The sequence below is a fragment of the Galeopterus variegatus genome, unplaced genomic scaffold (genome assembly GCF_000696425.1).
Source record: "Galeopterus variegatus unplaced genomic scaffold, G_variegatus-3.0.2 Scaffold1011, whole genome shotgun sequence".
Lineage (NCBI taxonomy): Eukaryota > Metazoa > Chordata > Mammalia > Dermoptera > Cynocephalidae > Galeopterus > Galeopterus variegatus.
In genome coordinates this window covers 498636-512709 of record NW_007727122.1, presented here as the reverse complement: position 1 = coordinate 512709, position 14074 = coordinate 498636, and the positions used below count along the sequence as shown (strand labels likewise).

Here is a 14074-nt window from a genome sequence, read left to right as displayed (position 1 = left end):
CTGGCCGGTAAACTCAGCCTTGCATCCACATTTAAGCGTGACTTTATTTCCACACCCACTGCACGCACAGCGGAGCTTATTATATAAGGGAAATTGTGCTCCCTTGAGAGAAATAGCCTGGAAGAGAAGCAAAACTGCTAGTTTTAGGGGTGATATTAAATTATACAAGTCTAAGGAAGCAGTTCTTAGCTGGAAAACAAATGTGATCCTAAACTTACACAACCATTGAAGCTTTGAAGGTGTCACTTACAATTTTCAATTATGTTTCATGGAGGAGAAGTCTATGGAATGTAAGTGTCTGAATTTGGAGATTTAAGACAGCGACGGGCTGATTTCTCATATGAATGTCAAGGGCCCACAGCAAAGGGACTAAATACGCGCTTCATAATACACGCTGTGTCTCTGTAGGGTAGAGCGTGTTTTGCTGTCTTTGTTAGGCAGTCTCATTCCCTGTCCAACTGCAGCTATCAGTGAGCTTGCTGATGTGAAAGAACTCTTTGTAAGGGGCTGCCTTATGCTTAAGAGTTCATGCAAGTCTTTGTTGGCAACTGGTGAGGCCAGAGTCGATGAAAAAAATAATAAAATGGAAAGATGGGATGTAGCTTTTATTAAGGTCGATTGCAGCTGCCCTATTAGCTCTTTAAGAACCTCTTGGTGATCAACGCCTTCAGAGAAAATGGTCTTTCTGTGCTGCATTGGCGAAAAGTAAGGGAATTGAAGCCATTGCTTTTAGGAGGGGTAATCCAAGGTCACTCACCAAGCATCCATTGCACAACTGGTTTTGTAGTGGGAATTTCTTTTACTCAGACTCCATGTGGGGATTGGATACCTGGAGGAGAGCAAGCTGGTCATCTTTAGTGGTCGTTGACTTTTTTATTTTTCTTGAGGAAGGTGGAATTGTAGATTTCTATGATTTGAAAACTATGAAAGATCATAGTGGTCATCCAGTTGAACTCTATTTTCCCCTGAAGAAACAGACCTAGAGAGGTGGGGTGCCTGGCCCTAGGTCCCATAACTCGCCAGCACTGAAGGGACAGGACCAGAGCCCAGGCGAGGGGCTAGGACTGAGACAGTCCTGGGCAGCAGCTGGTTTTGGGGGAAGGAGGGAGGGCACATAATCAGAAAAGCATCCTAGGGAAGCCAAAGCAGGAGAGAAGTCAGAGGAGGACTGAACCGAGGGTGGAAATGGCTTACAACATAAATGTAGCCTTAAATTGGTGACCTCACTCACCCGGCCAGCAGACAGGGATTGGGCACTCACTGTGCACCAGACAGTGAGCCTAGAAGGAGGGGCTAGCAGGGGGCAGACAGCAGAGGCTTAAGAAAGGAGTCATTGCCCACCTCTCTTGTTGATTCCGAAATCTGTCCTGAGAGGAGGCAGATTTCTGTGCTGTTGAGACCTCCTTATTTTTCCGAGGAAAGTGACAGTTGGAAGAGGTAAGCTGAAGGGGACAATTAGGTCCTTTCAGCACAGAGAGGCCATGAATCAATTGCAGGCTGAGAAAAAGCTGTAATAACCTTAGTGGATTTTTTTTCTCAATATCAGTATCAAACACGTTTGCTACAGAGATCCAACCCCTTGTCACCAGTCCATCAAAACGTGACCAAGCTCTCCCTTCCCTTTCAGTATCAGAGCTTCAGGAGGAGGGAATGAACGCCATCAACCTGCCCCTCAGCCCGATCCCCTTCGAGCTGGACCCTGAGGACACCATGCTGGGTAACTGTGCCTCTTGTACCTTTGGATTAGCTTAACGCCCTCACGTGTCACCACCCCCACTGAACTCCTTTTCTTTTCAAGAGGAGAACGAAGTACGAACGATGGTGGATCCAAACTCACGCAGTGACCCCAAACTTCAAGAACTGATGAAGGTAAGAAGAAATTAGGAGGGGCTCCAGGTGCCCTGCAGACTCAGCAGGCATCTGCAGACCCCGTGCTCTGTGCAGGCGCCACGTAGCCACTGCAGAGGGTGAAAAGTCACAGCAGTCCCTGCCCTCGGGCAGCATGTGGTATAGCATAAGGGTGGTACTTGACACATGTCCAGTGAGTGGTGGTTGCCACAGCACCAGGGAAGTCACTACAAATAAGCAGACATTGGCCAGGATTTTCAAGTTCACAAAATTCTTTCACTGGTTTTCTCGACAACTCTCAAAAACACTCTGTGAAGTAGGAATTAGTATCATCCCCATTTTCCAGATGAGGAAACTGAGTCTCAGAAAAGCCAAGTGCCTTAAGTATAGTCAAGCTGAGTGGAGGAGGTGGAATTCAAACAGAAATAAGTGAGATGAAATGAAACATTGTGCATAGTGTCCCTGGCACAGTGGCAGTCACCCTCCAAAACTGTTCATTTCTTCCCCATTCTTATTCCCTGTTCTGTGTTCTTCCTCTTCAACTTCACCAGGCTGCACTTAAAATAAGACAAAAAGGCACGGGACATCAGAGAGATTCATTCACAGTGCAGATCTGAATATACCATATCCCCGCTCCAAACCTGTCTGTAGTTTCCTATCAGCTGCAGGTTGAAGCCCCCGCCCCTACAGGTGGTGGTTGGTGTCCTTGCTCTAGCCACCTCTTCAACCCCACATGGTCCCCTGCCTGGCAGCACTGGGACACCTGACCTGCTCAGCCAACCAGACCGTACCTGCTGCCCGCACCCACACTGCCGTGCTTTGCCCAGACAGTGCCCTCGCTCGGCCCTACTCTGTGCTGCTGTGGTCCCTGTCTGATTCTGCCTCTGTAGTCTCCACAGGGTATTACAGCTACTATATACACTTTGCTGTCTCCTTCATTCAATGGTGAGCTTCTTGGGGTTAGAGACTGTCTTTTTTCATCACTGTACCCCCAGGATCTAGCACAGAATGTCACATATAGCAGGTATTTAATAAACACTGGATGGATGGGGAGAGGTGGAGGGAGGGATGATGGGTAGGTGGGTGGGTAGGAAACTCAAAAGCAGCCAGGCTATTCAGTAGCAGAGTCAGGAGTCGTCGCCATGGTTGAGGCTTCCTTAGTGGAGAGACCCATGTGAGAGCTGGGCCATCTCACTAGGGACTATGGAGGGAGGGATGATGGGTAGGTGGGTGGGTAGGAAACTCAAAAGCAGCCAGGCTATTCAGCAGCAGAGTCAGGAGTCGTCGCCATGGTTGAGGCTTCCTTAGTGGAGAGACCCATGTGAGAGCTGGGCCATCTCACTAGGGACTAGAGGACTAAGGGCAGTCTTTTCAGAGGAGGTGCATAAATGTCCTGTCTGTCTGTTGCCTGCCTGAGTCAGTGCCCTTACCCCAGAGTCCAGGGAACTAGCAGAAAGAAGGCAGCCTGGGCCAGGGCCATAACCTGAGCCCCACAGGTGGGCTGGGTTATGAATGTCATGTATCTGGCCCATCACAGTCTCTGCTGCATCCACAGAGGGCTGCCCTGGCCCAGAAGGACCCCAAGCCTTCATCTTGCTGTGCAGGGAGAGGGTGGAACAGCCACGGTTGAGGCTCTGCCTGTCAGATGGCACTAGACGTGCTGGAATGGGCTGTGGTCCTGCTTCCTGGGAGACCTCCAAGGGTGAAGATGTGGTCAGAATGGGCTCCGAGTGGTTTAGGCTTCAGTGATGATCTCCCAGACCCAGACCTGCACCCAGGCCCAGTTGGTGGGAGTGGAAGATTGGAGACGCATTGCTGCACATAGGCCTGAGCTCTGGGTGCTGTCCAAAGGCACAGCTTTGCACTGCAGGCCACCTCCTCACCCCAGGGAGAGGGTCGACTTTCCACATCTAAGCCGCTTTGACCACCTTGAAATCCTAGTCTTCCTGGTCAACCCCTAGTCTTCCAAGAGTCTCCTCAAACACGAGCACACGAGCCTCTCTCTGAAAACTTCCCCTCATTCCTGCTCCCTCCTGCCCACTCCAAGCCTGAGAGGGGCCTCTCCTCTCCCTTAGCACCATGTACTCCCCTCCCCAAAGGCTTTGAATGCTTTATGTTGTAATCCTCTAGTTGACTGGCTTTCTCCCTGCAAGCCTCTCCAGAACAGAGACTGGGTCTTACTGTGTTGGATACAAGGCAATGCCTGGTACATAGTAGGCACTCAATAATTACCATCACCCTGCCCTGGGGCAGTAGAAAATGTGTTGTGCTGCCTCCAGGTTCCATTGTCAGCCCCCCTGGGGTGGAAAGCCTGCCTGGCTACTGCCGGTGTTGTTCAGGCAGCGTATTTATGCTAAGGCAAAGAGGTCAGATGCAAAAGACAATGACGATGTTCTGTATGATTCTGTTTATATGAAATCATAGAAAAGGCAAAACCTCAGTGGTTCCCTGAGGCCTGTGGTCGGGGAGGAGATTGAGTACAAAGAAAAGCGTCTGAGAGGGAGGGAGCTATGCTGTATCTTGATTGTAGTGGGGGTTACACAACTGTGCACAATGACCAAAACTCACCACTGTAGACTTAAAATTGACTAATTTGATTACATATAGATAATGTCTTAATAAACAACAACAAAAAAGCGCAAATAAAAAAGGCAATATACAGGTTTCGGGTTTCTTACCTGAAAAACGGAGATAAGTACATGCTTCCCCGGGGGTGTTGTGTGGATTAATTAAATGAGATATCACATACAACGCCTCTGCTCCATGCCTGGCACACCGTGTGCTCTGGGTCGTGACAGCTGCTAAGGCCAGACAAGACAGAGGAGACTGCCCTGCCCTCTGAGAGGCGGCTTGGCACCATGAGGAGGACACGAGCTTCAGAGTGAGATGGACGAGGGCTCCACTCCTGTCTCCACCCCAGTTAGCTCTGTGACCTTGGGCACGTCTGTCTACTACTGTGCTGATTCATCCTTCGGAGCATGGGGTGACAGTAACCACCTCACCAAATGTCATAATGGGAGAGTGCTTTATTTATTAATAAGATCTGCCTTTTATTGAGTATTTGGTCCTTGCCATAGTGATTTCTTTTCTACCACCTGATGTGGGAGGTACTTTAATGCTGAATTTAGAGATGGGGACCCAGAGGCTCAGAGAAGATAACTAGCTTGCCTTAGATTTATAGATCGTAGGGATACACAAACACACACACAGGTATGTAGATGACAGAGGAGCACACACACACACGTTCATAGATGACAGTGGTACACATAAATGACAGTAGGTAGAGCTGGCGTTTCAACCCTTCAGTGTAACTCCAAAGCCCATATCATACCCTTGTCTGGCACAAAGCCACACTGTGTGAATGTTGCTTGCTATTAGGGTAAGGAGTGGTAGGGGCCAGAAGGTATTAGGGACATCGATGCCACCAGCGCTAGAAGAGCTTACACCTGAAAATTAACAGGGCCACTGGACTCACACGCACAGCCACCTGTCCACATCCTGGGTCATGTGGATAGCTCTGCTTTTAAAATCTGAAGTTCATTTGGATTTTAATAGTCCGGGATAAGAAAGCTGGTCTATAAGAAAATATTCCATGACTCTTCTCTTATTCTTGCTCTTTCTCTCTCTCTCTGTAGGTATTAATTGACTGGATTAATGACGTATTGGTTGGAGAAAGAATCATTGTGAAAGACCTGGCTGAAGATTTATATGATGGACAAGTCTTGCAGAAGCTTTTTGGTAGGAGGAAAGTTGAATGTTGCAGTGGATGTTTTTAACCTGCAGGCAGATGGATCACTTACTGCTAGCTAGGAGTTGTTCTGAGTTCACAGCGGCTTACCTGGCGATGAATGTGTAGACTGTGGGATGACAGATCAGTGAAGGCTTTAGATGTCCTCTTGGAATCTGATTGACCTGAGCAAATTGCAGAGGGAGTCTTTTTTTTTTTTTTTTTTTCCTTTTTGTCTTTTTCTGTGTCCGGCAACGGATCGCAACCCTCAGTATCGCCCCCGTACCGGACCAGGACCAGCAACGGGATCACAACCCTCGGTGTTGCTCCCGCACCTCGCTCAGCCAGTGAGCGGGAACCGGTCTGTATGTGGGATCCGAACCCTCGGCAGGAGCACCACCACACTCCCAAGCGGCGCACTGTAGCAGTGCGCCACTGGGCCGGCCCTGCAGAGGGAGTCTTGATGGCCAGGTGGGCCTGGTCCCCCAGCAGTCAAGGGTCAGCAGCTGGGTGGATGAAAAGACCCCACTGGATAGCTGGAAAACATGCTTCATCCTTTCTGGAAAATTGTGCATTTGTGGCCTCTGTAGGTATATTTACATACGTGTGGGTGTACTTGTTTTTAGATCTCTGTCATCTATGGACAGGCATGTGTATGTGCCTCTGTGATCTGTGGACATGTGTGTGTGTGTGTGTGTGTGTGTGTGTGTGTGTGTGCGTGTGCATGCGTGCATGCACTCCTCCCTGATCTACAGACCTCTGTGTCCCTCTCCAGGCTGAGTGCCTTTATGTGCCTCTGTGCTGTTTGGGGCCTGGGTGTGTCTGTGTGTGCTGCCTCTGTGAAGAGGACTGTGTCACTTCACAGCTGTTTATGTTCACAGGTCCATGAAAATATAAGGCCAAAGGGGAGGGGAAGGAGAATGCAGGGGCGATCTCAGGGTTGAAAGGACCAATTCTGCTTGAGTGAAGCTGGGTTTCCCCTCTGTTCCTCATTTTATCTCTGGCCCAAACTTCCTCCTCCAATTCTTCACTACCCACTGGGCACCGCTACCTGGGTGCACCTTAGACTAAATTCACCCACTTTCCTAAAGATGTTTCTCTTCTGAGTTAACAGAATCCTCTCTGTCCCCTTTCCACTCTGCCCCATGATTATGGGGGGGAGGGGTCACCAAGGCCCGTTTCTTCTTGCTCAAAAATCTCCTGAATTCGTCCCTTGCCATTTTCACTCGTCTGATCTGCTCTTGTCTGAACTCTTGAAAAAGCTTCTGTACTCATCTCTTTGCCTCCCATCTCACCTCCTCCGGCCTATTCCCTACACAGCTGGCAGAGGAACCTTTTAAAATCACAGGTCTAGCCTTGCCAGACAGTACCTGTTGTAACTCTCAGTGGCTCTCTCCTGCCAGACGAAGTCCAGACCCCTTAGCACAACATTCACAACATTTCATCTTCTGACCCCTGGCTGTCCTTACAGCCCCACCTGCGGTCACTCACACACTGGTGGCTCGTGCAATGTGGTAATACATGTAAAGTGCTTAGAACAGTGCCTGACACATAGTAAGTGCCCAGTAAATATCTGTCGTCATTGTTGGTTTTACTTTTGTTATGTATACCATTGCTACATTATTACAAATGCCATGCATATTAACACCCCAATACTTTGCCCTTCTGCCTCTAAGGCCCTTCTTCCTCTTTTATCCACCTGGGCAAGCGACATTGCTCATCCTTCCAATCTCTAGAATCAATCAAATGTGCCTCCCTTTATATCCCTTTCAACCAAGACACATCCAGAAGAGATAATCATGTATTCTTCTGCATCCACCCCTTATATACATCTGAGGGAATATATACAAATATATGTGCACACACACATACATGTAAATATATATGTAGACACAAATGTGTATGTGTATATATACATGCCTTATTATAAGACTTTCCATGTTGTTTGTAGATGTTTGTGTAAATGCATGTGGGCTTCTCAAGGGCAGGAGCCACGTCTTATTTATCGATCCAGACTTCTCCAGCACTATCAGGTTGCCTAGCACATGTTACCTCACACTTAATCAGTGTATACTGAATGAATGAATGAATGAATGAATGAGTGGCTAATATAAAATCTACTAATTTCCAGGAAGCTAAACTGATCTGGTATCCCAACATCAATATTAATGAGTGGTAATATTTAAAGGCTTGAAAACTCCAACTGAACACATAGAGGAAATGAAAACACTTTGGCATGTGTAGACATAGAGAAGCCATGAGCCTCCCAGTGACTGCACCTTTTAACTCCTCCAGCAGATTTCTAGTCAGGATCTGGAACTGTCTCGAAATGTTCTACGCTAGGCTTTCAAAGCAAGGGTGGAGCGTGGCCACCGAGCAGCAGACCGTGGTCATGAAGTAATCTTGCCTCCGGGAATGGTTACAAAACAGTGCAACATTGCATCTGTGCAGCTTAGGGTCAGGCATCACGTACAATCAGATTAGACTCAGATCTCATCCTTCATTTTGAAAAGGTCATTCCCAACAGAGGTGATGCTTCTTTTGTAAACTTATGTTTAGGTATTACATGGGTCTAAGTCTGGACATGCACATTCAAAACCTATAAGCAGGATACACAGATGGAGAGAACCTGTTTGCAGTAAAAAATAATACACACACACAGGCACCCACGCACACACGCGCACACACACACACACACACACCAGGGGCTCTTGGGTGGGATCTGTGTGGAGACAGAGTTGTGAGTGACCCCTGTGGCCCTAAGTTCCCCCCTGGCTATTTTCTGTCTCCCTTCTTTCCCAGCCAAGTTTCTCCAGAGTGTTTGGACTCACTATATCTTCTGCACACTGCTTGCCATTCCCCTCCACGGTATGGGCTGGCCGCCTCCCATCTTTCCATCAGTTTTTCCTGCCAAGACAACCCATGCCAAGTTAGATTTCCCCTTCTGCTGGCATTGGACTGAACGTCTCGTCCCCCTCCCGCCTGCTGGTGTCGTCCTCAAGCTGTCCTGCCTCTCCTCCACTCAGAGATGCCTGCTCCTCAGTCTTCATTCACTCCTCTTTCCGTTATGGCTGGGATTTCTGTCTTCCATCCTTGGCCCTCTTCTCCTTTCCGTTCGTACCCACTTCCTGGATGATTTCATTCACTGCTGCAGTTCCAGCCATCGCCTCTCCAGTAATTGCTCTTGGGTCTGTATTTCTAGAACAGCTTTCTCTTTGAGGCTGTAAGGTTATTTTTTAACCGCCTTCTTGACATCCCCACCTGGGTGTCCCACAGCCACCGTGTAACCAACCTGCCCCAAACTGAGCTTCGTATCTTCCTGCTCCCCAACAAATCCATTCTGTTTTCCACTTTGATGAACGGTATTGCTCCCCCATAGCCAGCTGCTCAGATTAGAAACCCAGGAGTCATCCTGGATTGCTCCTTCTCCTTCATTCCTCATATTCTGTTAGTCACAGCCGTGACACTCGTACTCCCATGTATATGCATCACATCTGTCCCTTTTCTCAGCTGGAATGTGAAGCACTTAGCAACGTGCCTGGTGCCCTGAGCAGTGGGCAGGTGTTAGCTCTTGCTGTTATTCTCCAGCCCCTCTAGGGCCACCTTATCTCATCTCAGAACCTCATCATTTTTCTTAGGTTCTTTGGCTCCAAAATCCTTTCCTCTGTTATGCTGTTTCCTCCCTTGGTAGCACTCTGAAGATTTTCCAGATCTTTATATTTCCTAATTTTCTTAGATGAACTCACAGGACATTTGTCACTTTTTCAACTTTAACTTTGAACCAATTTGGGGCTTATAGTGGAGTTGCAAAGGTAGTATAAAGAGTTCCTATGTGTCCTTCATCCAGCTTCCCCTACTGTTTGCAACTCAGTCATCATGCAGGTATCAAAACTTGAAATTAACCTTAGTACAGTGCATAGCTAGATTACAGAATTCATTTGGCTTCACCAGTTTTTAATGTAATGTCCTTTTTTGGTGCTAGGATCTAATCCAGGATCCCACATTGCATTTTAGTTGTCAAATCTCCAGCATTTCCTCCAATCTATGATAGTTTGTCAATATTTCTTGTGTCTTTCATGACCTTGGCACTTTCGAAGAGTCCTAGCCCTTATTTTATAGAACTGCCCTCAATTTAGGTTTGTCTGTTGTTTTCTCATGATTAGATTAAGCTGTACATTTGGGGGAGGAATCTCACAGAGTGATGTACCCTTCCCAGTGCATAGTACCAGGAGTACATGATGTTTATATGTCTTATCGCTGGTGATGTTAACCTTGACCATGTGATAAAGGGGTATCTGCCAGATTTCTTCAGTATAAAGTTAATCTTTTTCTCTTTGTAGTTAATTAATTTGTTTGGGGGGGAAATACTTTCAGACCATGCAAGTATCCTGTTTCTCCTTAAAATTGTCCAACTAATTTTAGCATCCATCAGTGGAACACATCTGCTGCAATTATTGTGGTGTTCTAATGGTGATTTTTCTTTTCCTTATTTCTCCTACATTTGTTATTTGGAATTATTCTGAAAAGAAGAGTCATCACTCCCATTTATTTTTCAAGTATTTATTTTTATCACTATGGACATAAGGACATTTATTTTATACTTTGGGTTATAATCCAGTATGAACATTATTATTTGTTCATATAGCTCTTTCAGGTAGGCTCCTGGACACCTTTGATGTGCTGCTCCATGTTGTTTTTCTTAAGACAGTTGTGGAATTGACCACTTCTCCAAGGAGTCCTGATTTTTTTAATTGAAGAATGGTGTTAAGACATCAAGATATGGGCATATTAGTGAGTGTTTTTAACTTGCTATCTGCAGCATAAATAAGTATCGGTACATATGTACAGTTCTCTCACCTGGTGATACCAAGATGAACCAGGCATGATCATTTCCAGAAATTTAGGTTCAAGTTTACTGGAGCTTGAGCCTCCATAATACTGAGTTGGTTGAGCCTGGAGAGTTGGAGTGGGCTGAGTTGAGATTAGTAAACTAACTAGGAAACACTGGCACTTAGAAGATGGTGGAAATGGCATAGGGGCCTCCAGGAGTGCACAGACATCAGGATAAGGATATGTAATCCAGGAAGCCATGTTGATGACTTCGTGGAACAAAGACTCTAAACCTGGAAGCAGAAGTGAGCAAGAGGCCAAGGCAGGTATCACTTGGCAGAGGGTTGTGTGTTTTGTTGTTATGGTGAAAACCTGAGCAGGTGGACTTGACTGAGATGACAGGTGGACTTGGCTGAGGACTGGCTGGGTGTCCTCTGATCCTGAGCTCTGTGGGGAGAAGGACCATGCCCGGTCCACCTTGGCATGGCCAGATGCTCCTTGCTCAGGTGCAGTGTCTCCTCTGCTTGCAGGGAAACAGCCCTTGCCAGAGTCCCCAGGCATTTCTGGTGGGTTCTCTTGGGATAGCTTCCCTCCAGTCCTTCTTTCATAGTTGCCTCATCCAGCTGCCCCACTGCTGCCTTTGTTTTCTGGGTCTTCCCACTCACCATGGCAGCAGATCTCAGTTTAGGTTTTCCTAAAAGCAGATGCTGAGATAAGGACTTGGGTGGAGGAAGTTTACATGGGAGGTGATCTCGAAAGTACAAATAACTGAATGGGGAAAGTAAGAGGGGAAGAGAGAAATGGCAATGAAAAGTGTGTTGAGATAGCAGCTCTGTTTGCAACCAGGGCTCATTCTTGGGCTCTCTGAGGAACCAGGTGACAACACACCTCAAAATCACCCTTCCCAGTAATTTATCCTACAGCTCCCATCGCCCTGCAGTTGAGGGTTGCCCATGCAGGAAATACAGACCTCCAGGGTATACTCCTGTGGTGGCAGAGAAGCCCTGGGCAGAGACGGGAGAGCCTGAGAGCTGGAGATAGCCATCAGTGTGCTGGGAGCAGTCTGCGGCTGCAGGTGAATGCACATGGGCCAGGGAGCTCTGGGAAGAAGCATCAATATCATCCAGAGACCAGAGGTGCAGTGACTTCTCCTGAGGGGCTGCTGCTCCTGACACTGGCCATTTCTCTCTGCCTTCAGTGTCACCGCCAGGGAAACAGCAGATGCTGCTGGCCACTCTGGCCTGCCTCTTTGTGATGCCCACCCCCACCCCTGATGGAAGTCGATCCAGCCTTTTCCATACCTCAGAGCAAAAGCTTCCCAGTCCCAGGATGAGGAGGAAGTTCCTCCCTACACCGTGCTGAAGATTCACCTCACTTCTCGTCCCAGGATTACCCACTTCCAGGGTGACTGATGAATGCAACATCCTCAGCTTCCCCAGAGTATACGCCTACCCACAGCTCCAATAAGAACATCCCAGAATCATCCAAAGTGGGGACACGTTTCCCAGCATCTCAGTTACATGGTTGTGGCCATGGTCACCTTATTAGAGTCACATCCCCAGCACCTAGGCAATAGACATGACTGAGTGAGAGAAACGAGGGATATGCAATTCCAGGGAAATGCCTACACAACATAATTCATCATTTCATTTGCACATGAGCACTGCCTGTTTCTTGTTCAGGTTTCCTGACTTGGGATGGCCATGTGAGTTTCCTTATGGCATTTTATTTGATGGATCCTTATCTTTGAACATGTGCACTTAGACCTGGAGAGTCATAAGGTTACAGTGTCCTTCCTTTTAGTTTTCATAGTAGCATATGACTAAAACAGGATTTCTTCAGGCCTGAGACTAAGAAGCGCCCCGTGGGCATACAAGTTCTACAGGAGGGCTGTTGTCATGTGTGTTGTATGGTGGGGTGTGTGTGTGGTTTTCTTTTTCCCTGATAGACCTTCTAGGGTGCATTTTATGCTGATCTTAATCTAGTCAAATAATATCACTATTTGGTTTGCTGACAGCTGAGTTTAGGGATATAAATGTAAATACTTCACAGTGCTGTCTTCAGGTAACTCACAACCCAGTAGTACAAGGGAAGGTGAGAGATCAAGTAGGAGTTTGGGAAAGGTTTCATGAAAGAGGGGGCATCATGAACAGGGTCTTACAGAAGGAGCAGAATTTCAACCAAGTGAGGAAGGAGAAGAGCATTCTAGCAGCACATCAAGAGAGTTGTTGGGAAGCCTCTGTCAGTCTGGGTGCTAGTGATGGGAGAATCGTATGGGGCCAGTGAGCAGGTGGGTAGGCAGTCATCAGGACTGGCTGAGTAGGAAGTGTGGTAACAAAGATAAGACCCTGCTCCCAGGTCTTGGTTTCTAATACCATTGTCCAATAATAAGAACCAAGGCTTCTTAGAGAAATGACTAAGTCTAGGACTGGGGCAGGGAATACAGATTAGCCTGGAGTGCCTTGGGGTGCTAAAAAGAAGTGCTAAGGAAAAAAAAAAAAAAAAATATATATATATATATATATATATATGGGTCTGCATGAAGAAAGTGTCCAGGACCAACCTGAAAGAGCCCCCAATGGCCAAAACTGGAATTATTTGAGAAAAAAAAAAGAAAAGAAAAAAGAATAACAATAGTATTGGATGATAACACAAAGTCTAAAATAAATATCCTTAAGTTGATACTGATATAAATAAATAATGAGCAAATAAATGGGAGCAAAAAGATAGTTCTTTCCAAATACTTTATGTTAACGCAACCCCGAGTGGCTGAAGTTAGCGACTGGCTTCCAATGATTAGGGTTGTAGGGAGTGATAAAAGGGCACTTGACCTGTTGGTCTTCCTCCCAAAATCCAGTCTACCCAGAGAAAACAGGAAAAACCCAGCACTCCTCAAAACTGTCAAGGTCATGAAAAAACAAGAAAAGTATGAAAACTATCACAGAACAGAGGAGACTGAGGAGACATGAAGAATAGACGTCATATCCTGGACAGTTTCCTGGAACAGTAGAAGGACATTATGGAAAGACTAGTGAATCTGAATAAAGTATGGATTTTAGTTAACAGTTATGTATCAGTGTCATACAGATGTACCCTAGGTGACAAATGTACCATAGTAACGTAAGATGTTAACAGTAGGGGAAACTGGGTTCAGCATATGCAGGAACTGTCTATATTATCTTTACAACTTTTCCATAAACCTAAAAGCCATTGCAAATGAAAAGTTTATTTAAAATAAAGAAAGTAGATGAGGCCCACATTAGAGAGGAGCTTGAACTAAGTTTTAGACATATTGATCGGGCAGTGGTAACTAGTGACAGCTATGAGCAACGTGACATGATCAGATATGGGGCTTTAGGAAGATAACGTAGGAGCAGGAGGAGGTTGTGTAGAGATGGTGGAGGAGACTTCAGCAGAGCATCTCCTCGTGACATAACAATAGTGTCAAGCGAGAGGATTGGCAGTGGGGATGGAGAAAAGCTTTAAGAGGACCTAGTGATATAAGGAATGAGCAGCCAGGGCAAGTCAGGTTGCCTGTATGTGGCAGGTGTTGAGTGGGGTTTGATCATATTGGCTTTGTGGGTCTCTTCCTCGTGCCCAGAGGTGCTTGGGCTGAAGTAGCAACTATGATAAAATTGAAACAGGAATTAAGAAAAAGACAGGAGATCT

General features: G+C 46.7%; 1 protein-coding gene across 1 annotated transcript in view; it reads left to right on the top strand.

The window, feature by feature from the left end:
* Positions 1-1627: 1627 nt before the first annotated feature.
* Positions 1628-14074, top strand: part of PARVA (parvin, alpha) — a 56748-nt gene continuing 44301 nt past the window's right edge. The window contains exons 1-3 of the mRNA XM_008574189.1: positions 1628-1717; positions 1799-1869; positions 5484-5586. Of these exons, the coding sequence (XP_008572411.1) occupies positions 1651-1717; positions 1799-1869; positions 5484-5586 (241 nt within the window). The 5' untranslated portion in view covers positions 1628-1650. The remainder of the gene's footprint in view (positions 1718-1798; positions 1870-5483; positions 5587-14074) is intronic.